Source organism: Trichoderma citrinoviride (genome assembly GCF_003025115.1).
Source record: "Trichoderma citrinoviride strain TUCIM 6016 unplaced genomic scaffold BBK36scaffold_11, whole genome shotgun sequence".
Taxonomy (NCBI): Eukaryota; Fungi; Ascomycota; class Sordariomycetes; order Hypocreales; family Hypocreaceae; genus Trichoderma; species Trichoderma citrinoviride.
Genome location: NW_020194719.1, coordinates 372,471 through 385,612, shown reverse-complemented (window position 1 = coordinate 385,612; position 13,142 = coordinate 372,471). Strand labels below are relative to the sequence as shown.

The 13,142-nt window shown below is 53.0% G+C and overlaps 2 protein-coding genes across 2 annotated transcripts; one reads left to right on the top strand and one right to left on the bottom strand.

Moving 5' to 3' along the window:
* Positions 1-6,148: 6,148 nt before the first annotated feature.
* BBK36DRAFT_1161219 (ribosomal protein L35Ae) lies at positions 6,149-6,915 on the bottom strand (the record flags this gene model as incomplete). Its single annotated transcript, XM_024894355.1, has 5 exons — positions 6,149-6,246; positions 6,311-6,411; positions 6,489-6,584; positions 6,819-6,828; positions 6,891-6,915. The coding sequence occupies 5 exons, from the start codon at positions 6,913-6,915 to the stop codon at positions 6,149-6,151; spliced, it is 330 nt and encodes a 109-aa protein (XP_024747482.1).
* Positions 6,916-9,226: 2,311 nt separating this feature from the next.
* On the top strand, positions 9,227-11,658 carry BBK36DRAFT_1136000 (glucose-6-phosphate dehydrogenase). The gene is made up of 7 exons (XM_024892832.1): positions 9,227-9,369; positions 9,418-9,591; positions 9,748-9,823; positions 9,898-9,918; positions 10,049-10,393; positions 10,447-11,386; positions 11,445-11,658. Exons 2-7 carry the CDS (start codon positions 9,575-9,577, stop codon positions 11,558-11,560), a joined length of 1,515 nt encoding a protein of 504 aa, XP_024747481.1. The 5' UTR covers positions 9,227-9,369; positions 9,418-9,574; the 3' UTR covers positions 11,561-11,658.
* The last annotated feature ends 1,484 nt before the right edge of the window (positions 11,659-13,142 follow it).

Sequence of the window (13,142 nt, the reverse complement as noted above, 5' to 3'; positions counted from 1 at the left end):
AAATAGACGGCCGGGGTAGGCAATTTGTGGCGTGGGATCAGCTCTGCCTCCACGCCTCGAGCCAAACCTTAATGCCTGGAGCGAGGAGCTATTGATCTTCACGATGTTGCAGCCGAAGCGTCCTTTTTGCCTCTCTGCCCGCTCTCTGCCCCTCTGCTGGCTGCCTCTTGGAATTAACCTTTTGCTTATCTTTCCTAATTTTAAACGCGGGACGTCGTGTCACTTGTGGAAGCTCGGATGCTACAGTACTAAGGTAAGGTAGAGATGGAGCTGGAGGTGATGAGCGCTCGGCCAGGCACAAGGCAGTTCTGAGTCCAGTCGTCTGTTGCACATGTCTCTCTCTATCGTCCTGCTTTTCCCACGGCATCACCACGACGAGGCTGGCGGTGGTGGATGATAACAAGTACATACATACATACATACTGATGCCGTTATTAAATGGCCTGCAAGCTGCTGCATTGTCCCGCACAGCTCCCACGCAGTGCGACCAGTTGCGGCCACAGGCGACTGCACGATACGAAATGGTGTGCCTCTGCCAGAATGTTCCTGGACAAGCGTCGGCACCGGGGCTTCGTGTTCTGGCGCTGCTCACACCCTCTTTCTGTGCCGGACAACCTTGCAAGCGCCCCCCTCGCCTAACACTCGACCTCTGTCCACCGCTCCGTATGGGGACAAGCCTTGCTGATAGTAGTAGTATGTAGTATCTCTCGGGAACAGCATCTCATCTCCCCTCCCTCTTCTGCAATGAATGATACGGGATTGCACCTTGATCTCGGTGGGTTGGAGCGCATCATCGCGGCGTCATGCAGGCAGGCATTGTTCGGTTTGCTTATCCCCGTCCGAGCTGCTGCAGCAATAGTTTCCCATGATCTCTCCAGTTTCTCTCAACTCGCAATCCTCCTCTCCACCACGAACCGACAGTAGCGGGATGGATGCTGCTTTGGTGCAGAATCCAGCAAGGAATCGAAGCAAAGAAACAGAAGCCTGGTGGCTGCCTCTCATGCATGCATGCTCACCAACCTCAACGCATTGCGCAAGCTGATTCGACCATGGCCACCAGCTGCACATTGGACAGGCGCTGAGAACATGAAGCCACCGCCAATTGCCTTTGTTTCCGCGGCCAATTCCAGGTGAATACCGTTGACGTATCTCCCACCTCATCGTGCCTCGGAGCTTACCAGGATGGCCAGGATGCGCGCTGGTCCGCTCTCTCAGGGGCACTTGTCTGCCGTTCAGCCAGGTTTCTAGGCCATCCAAGCCATCCTGCCCAGCTATCTTTGTCCATGTCCTGCTTTGTTACTACTGTCTCTGCTTTTCTGTATCCGTGGGTTGTCTCCGATGGGATCGGTCTTGGCGCAGCAACAACAGCGAATGCCTCCCATCCTTTTTTCCTTTCTCCTGCACACTCTCTGCATCCGCACCCCCAGCATGGTCCAATTGTTCATGTTTGTGACATTGCTGCATCTGAGCCAAGCACATACACACGCACACACACACAAGAACGAGCAGCCCAAGCCCAAGCAAGCTGTACAAGTAGTACATAGTATATAGCAAATCGGTCTGGAATCGTCGATCCCACGCCCCCTCCAGCGGCTGCGACTACTAGCCAGATTTCCATCCTTTTTTTCCCTATGCGCCGAGACGAAAAGAGCATCGTCGATCGTTGCGTTCCGTGAGAGCACAAGAATTTCCTTCGCTAGTGCCTCTGCATAAACCTGGTGACCTCATCTGTTAACAACTATGTACCGCGTATGCTGGCTCTTCTCCTGAGTCTGTTCAATACATGTCTGCCATGTGAGCTCCTGAAGAGTCGGTGATGAGATCCTGGGACCCGAGAACGGGGGGGGGGGGGGGGCAGCGAGCCCATCCATCAATGGTTGGATGCTGCTCGCTGGGCTTGAAACCGTGACACCAGCTCGGGGCGGGTGGTAAAGTACCTTACCTTGAATACCTTATCAAACTCTCCCAAGACAACTGGAAGCAAGGTAGTAAGCAGTACTAGTAGCTCTGATGCTATTCTTGGTGCATGGAATGCAAACCGCGGCCTTCCATTGATCTGCCCTCTGATCTCCCTCTGATCTGCCTGTCCAACTGCTCTTCCAAAAGTATAATCTGTTTCTGTGGCGCTTCTAGCTCTCGAATTACGAGTTCCTCTATTTCCTTACTGCAAGAACTAAGGATATTACACTGCTTGTGCTTCGTAAAGTAAGACTCGTCGGGCGCTTTCTGTAGTCATATCGCGCTTTTTACAAAGGATCAGTATGTAGACTGGTTATTACTGCCTAGGTAGTACTTGAGCTCCTCCTCGCTTGTTGACCTCGAACTTGCAACAAGTTGGCCACGATAACAAACCAAGGAAAACTATAACGCAAAGGTTACAAGCAACCAATGAGGAGGGCAATATGCATCAGCGCCCAACAAAGCCACACATAAACCTCGCAGTGATAGTAAGTCCAGTACTAGTAGTTCCAAGGCAACAGGGCGTCTTCCTCTCTCTCTTCTCTTTTCTGTCTTCCCGAGCCTCCCGGACAATGTGAACCAAGTTCCCGTCGAGATTTGTTTCGTTTCTTCCAATCGCGAGGGGGGAGGGAATTGGGGGAAAAGACAAGGGTGTTTAGGCGAAGGGGGCAGCAAAGCAAGCAAAAAAGCAAGGCAGGAAGAAAGTTGCAAGGGGCGGACGAGACCTACTCAGGGACTAGGCCGGGTTTACTTTTAGGTCTTTCTGCAACGAAAAGGGCCACTAAGAAGGCGTTTTGTTTGTTTTCTTTGCTTCTTGTTCCTTTTGGGGGGCTGGCCAATCCGTTGAGCTGGTTCGGAAGACGTGGCTTCGACCTTCGGGAAGGGGGGGGGCTTGGGTTGGCGGGAGGGTGGCTTGCTTGTGTGGCTGGGGGTTGGGGTTGTTGTTTTCTATTGGCGAGGCTTGAGGGTTTCTTTTTCTTTAGGACGGCCGGCACTTGCAGGTTTGCTGGGGGAGGGCTGGAAGACGATGTCCTGATTTCTTGGAGCTTTGGGGGTGTGTTGATACTATCCTGCTTGTCTGACAGTTGGCGCAATTGATGGGACTACTTGCTCCGTATGCTCTGTAATAGTTTCTGGATCGACGGAATCCGAATGAGAGGCCAGTTCTGTACGGGCTTTGAAAAGTTGCCAAGCTGCGATTGGGAGCTCGAACTGTACGAAGCCTGAATGCCGTGCTGCAGAAAGTGATGTCTTGAAACGCGGAGAACTACATGTCCGAAGGTGCTCAGTCCCGAGGGATATCGAAGATACTACTACTATGTAGTACTACATGTAGGAAGGGTGTGGCGCGTTTCCATGAAGGCGATTTGAATCGGAATTTGTCAAGACACGCAGGTGGCCGTGGAAAAGTCTGAGACTTGTTTTTCTCGTTGGGTTTTGCATGTAAGGACCCCTTGCGTGTTGCCGCTTGACTTACATAGTCCCCTACCTTACATGTAGTACCCTTATGTACGTTTACGTGTATCTTGAGTTGAGGAGCGTGTATGAAGCTATGTAGGTCCCTCTAGACTTGGAAGAAAGGGATGGCTGTACGGGAAGCTGCCTAGGCATATTTATATAATATGCCCGACGTAAAGTTCCCCATGTGAAGCAGGAGCCTGAAATTGGTTCGTTTTGACTTGATCGAGAGAACCTTGCATCATTGAGGCAGAAGATGCCATCAGGCGAGACCCTTTGTACTGGTACTACTGCCACGAAATCTACTTTGCAGTGCTACGCTGGATATTGCCACTGCGCAATGTCTCTCTTTTGTCTCACGGACTCCAAGCATGTAGAATGGAAGCAATGGTTCGGTGCCGTGCCGTACACGCGTTGGAATGCGGGTGGTTTGCATCATACCTTGATATTGGTTGGTCTGAAAAAAGCCCCTGATGGCAGAGGTTTTGTTACTGGAGTTCCTGTTGGCGCTTTGGGCTATGGATTTGAGGCTGTGCTGGAAGGAAAGGGGGCTGAGGGCGAACAAAGGGCCCATTGATGAGACAAGCGGGGAAGAATGACAAGAACGTGTGAGGTTGAATGGTTTTACGCGTACATTCTTAAACTTGTGGATATTGTTCGAGTTGTGTAGATAGATACGTGTGTGCAAATACGTGTGTTTGTGGGAACTTTGTGGCTGGGATGATTTTGCTGAGTTATGGGAAGAGGGAACTGCGTTGGACGAGGATTAAGATGGTGGAATGGGAGTGAGGCATCTGGCAGCGTTGGCTACCACTCTTGATAGCAGGCAGTGAGAGGTGTTGAGCTTGAGGTGTATGTGCCTGCTTTTCGCGAAGTAGTATGAAGGTTATGTAGATGGGAGTGTCCAGGTATACGGCAGGCTGGTGAGAGGGCGATGGGTTTTCGTATGTGCGGAAGATGGCTCGAAGCAGTGTCATGATGTTTGATGGTTGACATTTGATGACGGACACCCTGACGATATATACCTCTCTCTCTCTCTCTCTCTCTCTCTCTATATATATATATATATATATGTACATATATATGTGCACATATTATTTGACCTGCAGACTGATATACACTTCCTTGACATGGCAGTTGTGACCATGTGTGACTGGGTAGGTTCAGGTCTGATAGCGTTCATACATAACCTCAGGACTCTATCATGCAGATGACAATGTTTCTTGTGTTGCACCGGTTCTCTGAGGGATGGCCCTTGGCCTCATGACCCTTTCTCAGCAGGGTTCTTCTTGTCTATCGTTGTTCCGGGTTATCAAACATGGCTCGCCACGTAACTCACTTCAGCGTGTTCGTATATACTTCGTACAAGCACAGCCCCTGAATTTGACTCTTCAGTTGGAGTCACTGAAAGAACATACAATACGAGTATTTGATCCTACACATTGGAAGCAATACATTTCAAGATTGACTGCAGAAGCGTATGGTGGCAGGGCCTTTGGATGGGGGGACATCTACATATCTGTGCGGTGTAGGATCAGAGACCTCAAACCAGTGGGATTTGGGTTAACAGGACACCGGCTATCGCCAAAGGGTCGTGGTGCACCTGGTGTTTCTGCAGAGCGTTCAGAAGACTCGTAGCCACATACATTCAAGGATCTTGCGGAGTCCGAGGCACCCTTTCACCTCCCCCATTTCCGGACGGGGTTGACGCTCCAAGTGAGCTGGTGACTAAAGTTAAGAAAGCGCCAGTTCTTTGGCGCGGAGGGCAGTACCAGCCCTGGGGTCTCGAGTAGGCCTTTGCCTCCTTTGCCGGTCTGAAGAAGATCTGACGACCCTCATATAAGAACTTGTCGAAGGATCGTGCATCCCAAGCAATGCCGATTCTCTAAGTAGGACAATCGCTAGTAGTATTCCATCCCAGAAGGAAACAAGATCACAGTGGGTGCAGGATGTCTTCTACCGGCGACGGTTGAAAAGGGGCATCAGTCTGAAGGGCTCACTTTATCAATTGGGCAAGACAAGGAAATGGAGGAAAGGCAGAGTAAGTAGCAAGATCGGGCAATGGCCAGGAAAGAAAGGGAACGCAGAGCAAACAGCACAAATAACGTCGCGGCAATGGAACACGCTGTTTTCTCTCTATGTGAGAGCTGCTGTAGGCAAGCCTTCTGGACTGTCATTCTGTAGTTCAAGTTCCATTAACGCCAAGATAGAAACACTAAGCGGGTATCCTTCACGAATCGTCCGCCACATGTCGTGTATCATTTTTGTTTCTTTTCTTTATATGTGCAACCCCTTCGAATTGCGAGCCACCGTGACCGGCGGATCCTGCTGATTGGATACACGAAGAAAAAAGAAGCCCAGAGACCGAGTAACAAGACGGGCGCCAATCTTCGGAGGAATAAGAGAAAAAAAAGGGGGGGTGAATGAAAGAAGAAGGAAGGGATTGGTTTGCCATAGCCTCAGTTCGTTTCGTTTCGAATCTCCATTTTCTGCAGTGTTCCGCGAATATTCTCTGCCCACATACGTCAAAGAAGGTCACAGATTGCTCCAAGAATTTGTTTTGTGTTTCTGTTCCCGCACCGTTCGGGGGGGTGGATAAAAGGGTTGGGAATTTGACGTCTTTTTTAATTGAATGCCTCAAAGCAAGGCGGTATGCTTTATCCTTGCCTCGACCAATGCAACCAAATGAAAACCGCCCTCACTACCAACTCCAATCCGAAAATCCGGTTTTTTATATCGACGAGGGGTACAGCATGACGCGAACGGAAGCACCGAAAGACTTTGAGGGAAGAGGCTTGGCGAACTTGGCGCGGACAACGCCGGAGTTACCTAGTCAAGAGCGTTAGTCGGGTCGAGTGCCGTCAAATGCGAGGAGGGCAGATTCTATCATTACCGTGTGGTCGGGTAACCTTGCCCCAGATCACGCGGATCTTGGTGCCGCGGATCTCCTTCTGGCCACGGTAGACGAAGGCAACCTTCTTGCCGAGGTAGAAGCTGTTTCCAACCAACGTTAGTTATTGGCATCCTCTCCCTCCATTGTTCGCCGTTCGCGACTTGGGAAAAGAACGTACTTGGCAGCGGCTGTGCTGTCAACACCCTCGATCTTGATCAGGCTGGTGCCAGGGTGGGTGATGTTACGAGAGCGCTGGTAGCTCAGGTGACGTCCCCTATGGTCATCGTCGTTAGCCAACATGTTCGCGGTTTTGTCTTTCGGAGTTGCTCAGGCAGTCGGAAGGTTTTAAAAGTCGAGGGGGGGAAACGCGTTTCGAAACACGACGAAGCGACTCTCGCTGGAACCAAAAAAGGCGCTCGTTCTGCCCTTCGCCATTTGTTCCTCGCCGTCCCCCTTTCCCTCTCCTTTGTTCGCTGCGATTCGACGTTCGCGATCGGAATTGACTTACTTGACGTATACTGCCGGAAAGTTAGTACAATCAGTCGCCAATATCGCAAAGTCCAACATCAGAGCAACTCACATCTGTGACCACTTTCGGAAGGCATCGTGTCTGTTGTGTAGCTTCCGCCCTCAAGTAACCGGGATACTAAGAGGTCTGCTGCTCGTCGTTTGTCGTGATGTCGAACTGAGGGCAATGGGGTGGATGCGATATGGTGTGTGGTGGCTCTAGCACGAAAATTTGAGCCCTGGGCATCACGTGGTGGCTTAGGGCATTTTTGGTGACAAGCGATTGTGGCTGAATCGGCCGTGCACCGCCTCATGTGCTACGACTAGGCTTATCGATAGCTGCATTCCTTTCTTTGCTATCAAGGTTCCACGACTAGCCGCTTTGGGAGGAGCCTGCCACTTAATCACGATCCACGAAACGGAAGAGATGCTGAATGCGTTTACTGCCGCTATAGTTTGGCAGAGACGAAGTGTCTTTTGGCGAAGCTGGTATTACGATTAGAAGTTGACTTTGTTACCCCACGTCCCGAAGCATAAGCGAGAAAGCTGGCTTGCGAGAAGCAACCCTTGATTGCCGCTGTTCTTCATTGATAGCCGGCTGGGAGTCTTCGGCTCCTCGCTCGCATGCGAGTAGGGAATTCGATGCGATGAGTTCATTCGCTTTCTCTATGTTTCTCTTCCATCCATTTTTATCATTCTCAAGCCAGGGGTCCATACTATTTGCCTGTCGGCGGGATACTACGTCATCGAGCCAATGCCGAATGTACTCGACTCTCAATCCACGACAGTACTACCCTTATCATGCACCGTGGTGAAGCCTCCAAAAAAAAGGAGACGGGTATTTCAAACAGCCAACGCTCCTAATATCGCTACTACCTATCCAAGGCAATGACAGAAGAGCCGGCTAGGATAGGATGCGGCATGAGGACAAGATTTTATAGATCCCGGAATGGCTGGTATTGTTAACGCGGATGCTCGGGCAAAGTTTCCATCGAACACGCAAGAAATCGCCGAGGCCAAAGCTAGCCCGGCCCCGGGCTGTTCTCGGAAGATGCGGCGACTGATCAACCACAGGCCGTCTAAAAGTTCCCGGCTCTTGGGAGGGGTTCTCTGGGAGGGGACCAGCCGGGGCGAGCACGAAACCAGGCAGACGCAAGATTACCAATCCCCTCATGTGGTATTACTCGCAGATACTTGTACATACTTGCGCTCTCTCCTCGGTCCACCGGTGCGGCCAGCGGAATTATATCGATGTCCGTTTGGATCACGACTCAGCGCTGAGACATAGAGGGGATGCCTATCTGAGGTCTCTTAAGGCCGGGACAAAGGTAGCGAGTGGATAGAGGTGTCACTAGCGATTGACGGCGGATCAGTGTCCAGGTCGATATCAGTCGTAAAGTATTCACCGCGATCGGCCATCGTCATCTTGGCTGCGGTTTTTTTTCCCTCCTCGTTGCTTTGCTTCCAAGCAACACCAGCTAAGTCGAGCATCGGGTGGGTTCTGGCAGACTTTGTAAGCAGCACGGCTTCGCAGGGGAGACCCATGGATTGCAAAGCGCCGGATCAATAGCAGTACAACTCCCTCGTTCAGTGACATTAGCAGCGCATTAAAGCAGCGCTGGTGCTTGGCAAGGGCGAGAAATAGGTTGGGGGCACACGTTCGGGTTGAACCACAAAGAGAAGCCCCTTTGGGCAATTGGTGTTGAGCAGAAGCGTCATCATCTCCAACTCAATCTGCAGATGACCCCTCAGTGCCACTCCATACATGTATTTACCTACATACGAAATAGGCATCTGGTGTCCAGTGACGGATGTTGCCGTTGAGTGGCCCGGTACATGCCTCATGGCTGATTTGTATTGATAATACTGCCACAGAACTGCGGAGTCCAGGAACGGCTCAGCGGCAATTGATGCTAATGATTCTGGACATACAACAACGCTGAACTGCTGCTGTTTGCCCTCCTCTCGCCTCAGCTTATACTACATGTAATACCAGCTACCTATGTAAGTTGGGTGCGCTCTGCAGCAACTGCATTCCAAGGCTCGCGTCTTCCACCAGCCGCCCGGTATCGCCCATGAGCCGGAGCCTCATCTTCCATTGGCCACCGGCCAGACTCAAGCCGGGCAAAGCGGCCGACTAAACGTGCTGGATGGTGGAGAAGCGACCCTCGAAGAGGCGTCCCGGGCCAGAGAAATGTGGCTAGCACGGAGCTTCGATGATGACTGGACTGAGCTCATCGCCAGCAGCCAGCGGGCAAGGTAACGGTACTTGTGCCTGGAGCGGCACCGACGGAGGGCGGAAGATGGAGCATTGAGGCAGAGGGGCTGGGCTAAATGCTAGCATTTCGTCTCGTTATTGTTATTAAGGCATTATTAACGTCGCAGCAGAGCACAGCACCGCACCGCAGCGCACCTCGTCACCCTCTCGGCCAGCCTGGAGCACTAATTGCCAGAAGCTATAAACTCCGTCAGCGCAAGTTCTAACCCCGTCGCCCTAAAAGCCAGAGCCCACCGCAGTCCCTCCCACCTCTGGATCCCCAAGCTCTCCCTCTTCTCATCCCAACACTCTCAACCTGAACCTGAACCTGAACCTGCTCTTGCCCCTCCGGCCTGGACCGACGACCGCGCCCTCGACCTCGATTCTCGATCAAAAGAACAGCATTCCGGCTGTTTCTTCTCTTTGTCTACTCAGCAACCGTCCCGATCCCGATTTCCAGCGTTACCGAGCTCGCCCCGAAGCAACCAGCAGCCGCAGCAATGGACCACAGCCAGCCGTAAGTACCGGCAACCCCACCATGACACCAGCTATCGTCACTGCGACGCCGACAGCTTCAGCGCGGGGTCGAGCCGACAAGGGGAGAAAAAGACACAACGAAGGGGGGAAAAGAAGGCATCGACAACGAGGCAGCTGGCTAACAATTGCGATGCAGCCAAACGCGCGAGCTCAAGGAGAACACGACGATTGTCGTTCTCGGTGCCTCCGGAGACCTCGCAAAGAAGAAGACGGTAAGAGACGGCTGCATGTCCATGTTCTGCTCGGAATCTCGTTGCGCTGACACTGGCACCTTTGCACGTCGCAGTTCCCCGCGCTCTTTGGCCTGGTAAGCAAGCAGCCCAACCGCCCATATGCTACATAACCGCAGCCCAGGCTACGCCGTCCTTCGAGATGAAAAGAAGAAAAGCGCCCGGCCTCGAAAAATGCATCATCGGCTTACCGTGAGTCTCTGCTAGTACCGAAACCAATTCCTGCCCAAGGGCGTCAAGATCGTCGGCTATGCCCGGACAAAGATGGACCACGACGAGTTCCTGCGACGGGTCAAGTCATACATCAAGACGCCCACCCCGGAGATTGAGCAGCAGCTCCAGGAGTTCACCGATCTGTGCTCGTACATCTCCGGCCAGTACGACAAGGACGAGTCGTTTGCAGTCCTCAACGACCACCTCAACGAGCTGGAGAAGGGCTGGCCCGAGGCGCACCGCCTGTTCTACATGGCGCTGCCTCCCAGTGTCTTCACCATTGTCTCCCAGCACCTGAAGCGATGCTGCTACCCGCAAAACGGCATCGCTCGAGTCATTGTAAGTTGGTCGCCGACCCATCTTCTGGCGTGTCCCCTAACCACCGCATGCAGATCGAGAAGCCCTTTGGCAAAGACCTTGCCAGCTCTCGCGAGCTGCAAAAGTCTCTTGAGCCGGACTGGAAAGAGGAGGAGCTCTACCGCATCGACCACTACCTCGGCAAGGAAATGGTCAAGAACATTCTCATCATGCGCTTCGGCAACTCCTTCCTCGGTGCCACTTGGAGCAGGCAGCACATCGACAACGTCCAGATCACCTTCAAGGAGCCCTTCGGCACCGAGGGCCGTGGTGGCTACTTTGACGAGTTTGGCATCATCCGAGACGTCATGCAGAACCATCTTCTCCAGGTCCTCACCCTCCTGGCCATGGAGCGCCCCATTTCGTTCGACTCCGAGGACATCCGAGACGAAAAGGTCCGCGTCCTTCGCGCCATGCCCGCCATCGAGCCCAAGAACGTCATCATCGGACAGTATGGAAAGTCGCTGGATGGTAGCAAGCCGGCGTACAAGGAGGACGACACCGTACCCAAGGACTCTCGATGCCCGACGTTCTGCGCCCTCGTCGCCTACATTAAGAACGAGCGATGGGACGGCGTTCCCTTCATCATGAAGGCGGGCAAGGCCCTCAACGAGCAGAAGACGGAGATTCGAATCCAGTTCAAGGACGTCACCTCGGGCATCTTCAAGGACATTCCGCGGAACGAGCTTGTTATGCGCATCCAGCCCAACGAGAGTGTCTACATCAAGATGAACTCCAAGCTTCCCGGCCTCAGCACCCAGACCGTCGTCACCGAGCTCGACCTGACCTACCGACGCCGGTTCTCCGACCTCAAGATCCCCGAGGCTTACGAGTCACTTGTCCTTGACTGCCTGAAGGGCGACCACTCCAACTTTGTCCGCGACGACGAGCTCGATGCCAGCTGGCGCATCTTCACTCCCCTGCTTCACTACCTCGAGGACAACAAGGAGATTATCCCCATGGAGTACCCCTACGGTAAGAATTGACACCCCCGCCTATGTTTGGCATGTCATGGCTGACGCATCACGTATAGGATCTCGAGGCCCCGCTGTTTTGGATGACTTCACCGCTTCATACGGCTACAAGTTCAGCGATGCTGCCGGCTACCAATGGCCGACAACCTCGGCTGCCGCTCCTACCAAGTTGTAAGTAGCCGGAGCCTCTGCGTGTTGGTGCAACAATGTCTTGTCATGTATTGCTTTGGATCCCAGGCGGAGCAAGCATAGTAACAATTCTTGCAGTTAAAAATGAGCACCGATGAAAGAAAGTAAAACAAAAATAGCAGTTATATGTATCTCCGTCTCCCAATATCAGATGACATGTTGGACGTACCTACCATTGGGTGTTGGGCAAGGCATGGCATGTGAGGTAGTATGGATTTTATGGCACAAGTTGAGCGTCGTCTAAGCTACGGTGGCATGTACTGGATTTCGATGAGCTGAAGCTCTGATTTGAAAATATAAACAAACGAACGAATTTGGCTCCATCAAGACTTTTGCATTGTTCTCTTCCTTTTTCAGTGATAGGCAATCAATCAAAGACCAGTCCTGTGTGGTTGTCCAACAAACTTGTGAGAGTAAGGTATGACGGAATATGCGTTGATGCAATTATTGCTTTTGGCAGCCTTCTTACGAAGTAACCAGTACAGTCACTACGTGGGTATATCGCACAAACTCCTCTAGCAATCCCCCCAAGCATCTCGGTAGTGGTACGAGAACGAGCCCTTGCAGCACCAGTAATATCCCATTGCCAGAAATGCCCCCCAGATTCCATGGTCGGAATCACCCGAATCCGCTGGTGGTGCGGATACACGAAGTACAGGTTCAGGTTGCTGAGTACCTCGTACTGTACATCGGGGGGTACTTGGGCCTGAGCCGTGATTGTGAGCGCCCGGCAAGTCCACACGGCCCGTGCACCGGTCGCTCACGTGACCGCGGTGCCCAGCCCAGCGCTCTCAGCGTCTCGGCGTCCGCCTTGCCCGTGTTACGTCGAAGCTGTGAAAACGGACAAGGGCGGCTTTGCTGGCGCATCTCCAGTCACCACATCCTCAATCCTCACCCGCCAACCCCCAACGACGACCCAAGCCGCGCCTCTCGCCCATCCCTCTGCAGCCCTGCGCGCTCCGAGTCCCGCAACGACAGCGAATCGCCGAGCCTTGCAGCATCCGGTGCCTGCATCTGCGCCGCGTTCCGACCTCTCTCTGCCCTCTCGCCGGTGGCATTTGCCGGCTCGCAAAGATCCCCCGTCTTCGAATCGAACCATCCGACACGTGCGGACGCCGTCGACCTCTGCTGAGCCGATCCCTGTTACCATCAGCCATCGAACGCCCCCCTCGCCCGCAGCAGCATCTTCGGAATACCAGCTGCTTGACCGTCGACGTGCTATTTTGCTTTGCATGAGGAACGACCTCCAACGCGCCCCTCGCGACTGTCCGCATCGGTGCAGACGACCTTCGATGGTCGTGCTCCACTGCCGCCGCTGAACCCAAAGGCACAACACGGCCTTTCCATGATAACGCGCGCGATAGAGTGACATCAGTCTCCTGCAAACGCGGATTGCGTTCGCTTAGGGGGGGGCCGCGGGTTGCTTGGCAGTAGCAGTTTCTGCGTGGAGGGCTGCGGCAGCTTTCTTCCTTCTTTTTACGACTTCTCGCCGCTTCGATAAATGCCTGGCGTCGTCACGATGGATAGCGGAGGCCAGAATGGCGCGCTTCCCGACCACCGCAAGGACT

Bases quoted from the DNA above. Each gene is read 5' to 3' on its own strand.
- BBK36DRAFT_1136000 (XM_024892832.1), top strand. The intron at 9,824-9,897 runs GTAAGAGACGGC...TGCACGTCGCAG, and splicing joins ACCTCGCAAAGAAGAAGACG to TTCCCCGCGCTCTTTGGCCT. The intron at 9,919-10,048 runs GTAAGCAAGCAG...AGTCTCTGCTAG, and splicing joins TCCCCGCGCTCTTTGGCCTG to TACCGAAACCAATTCCTGCC.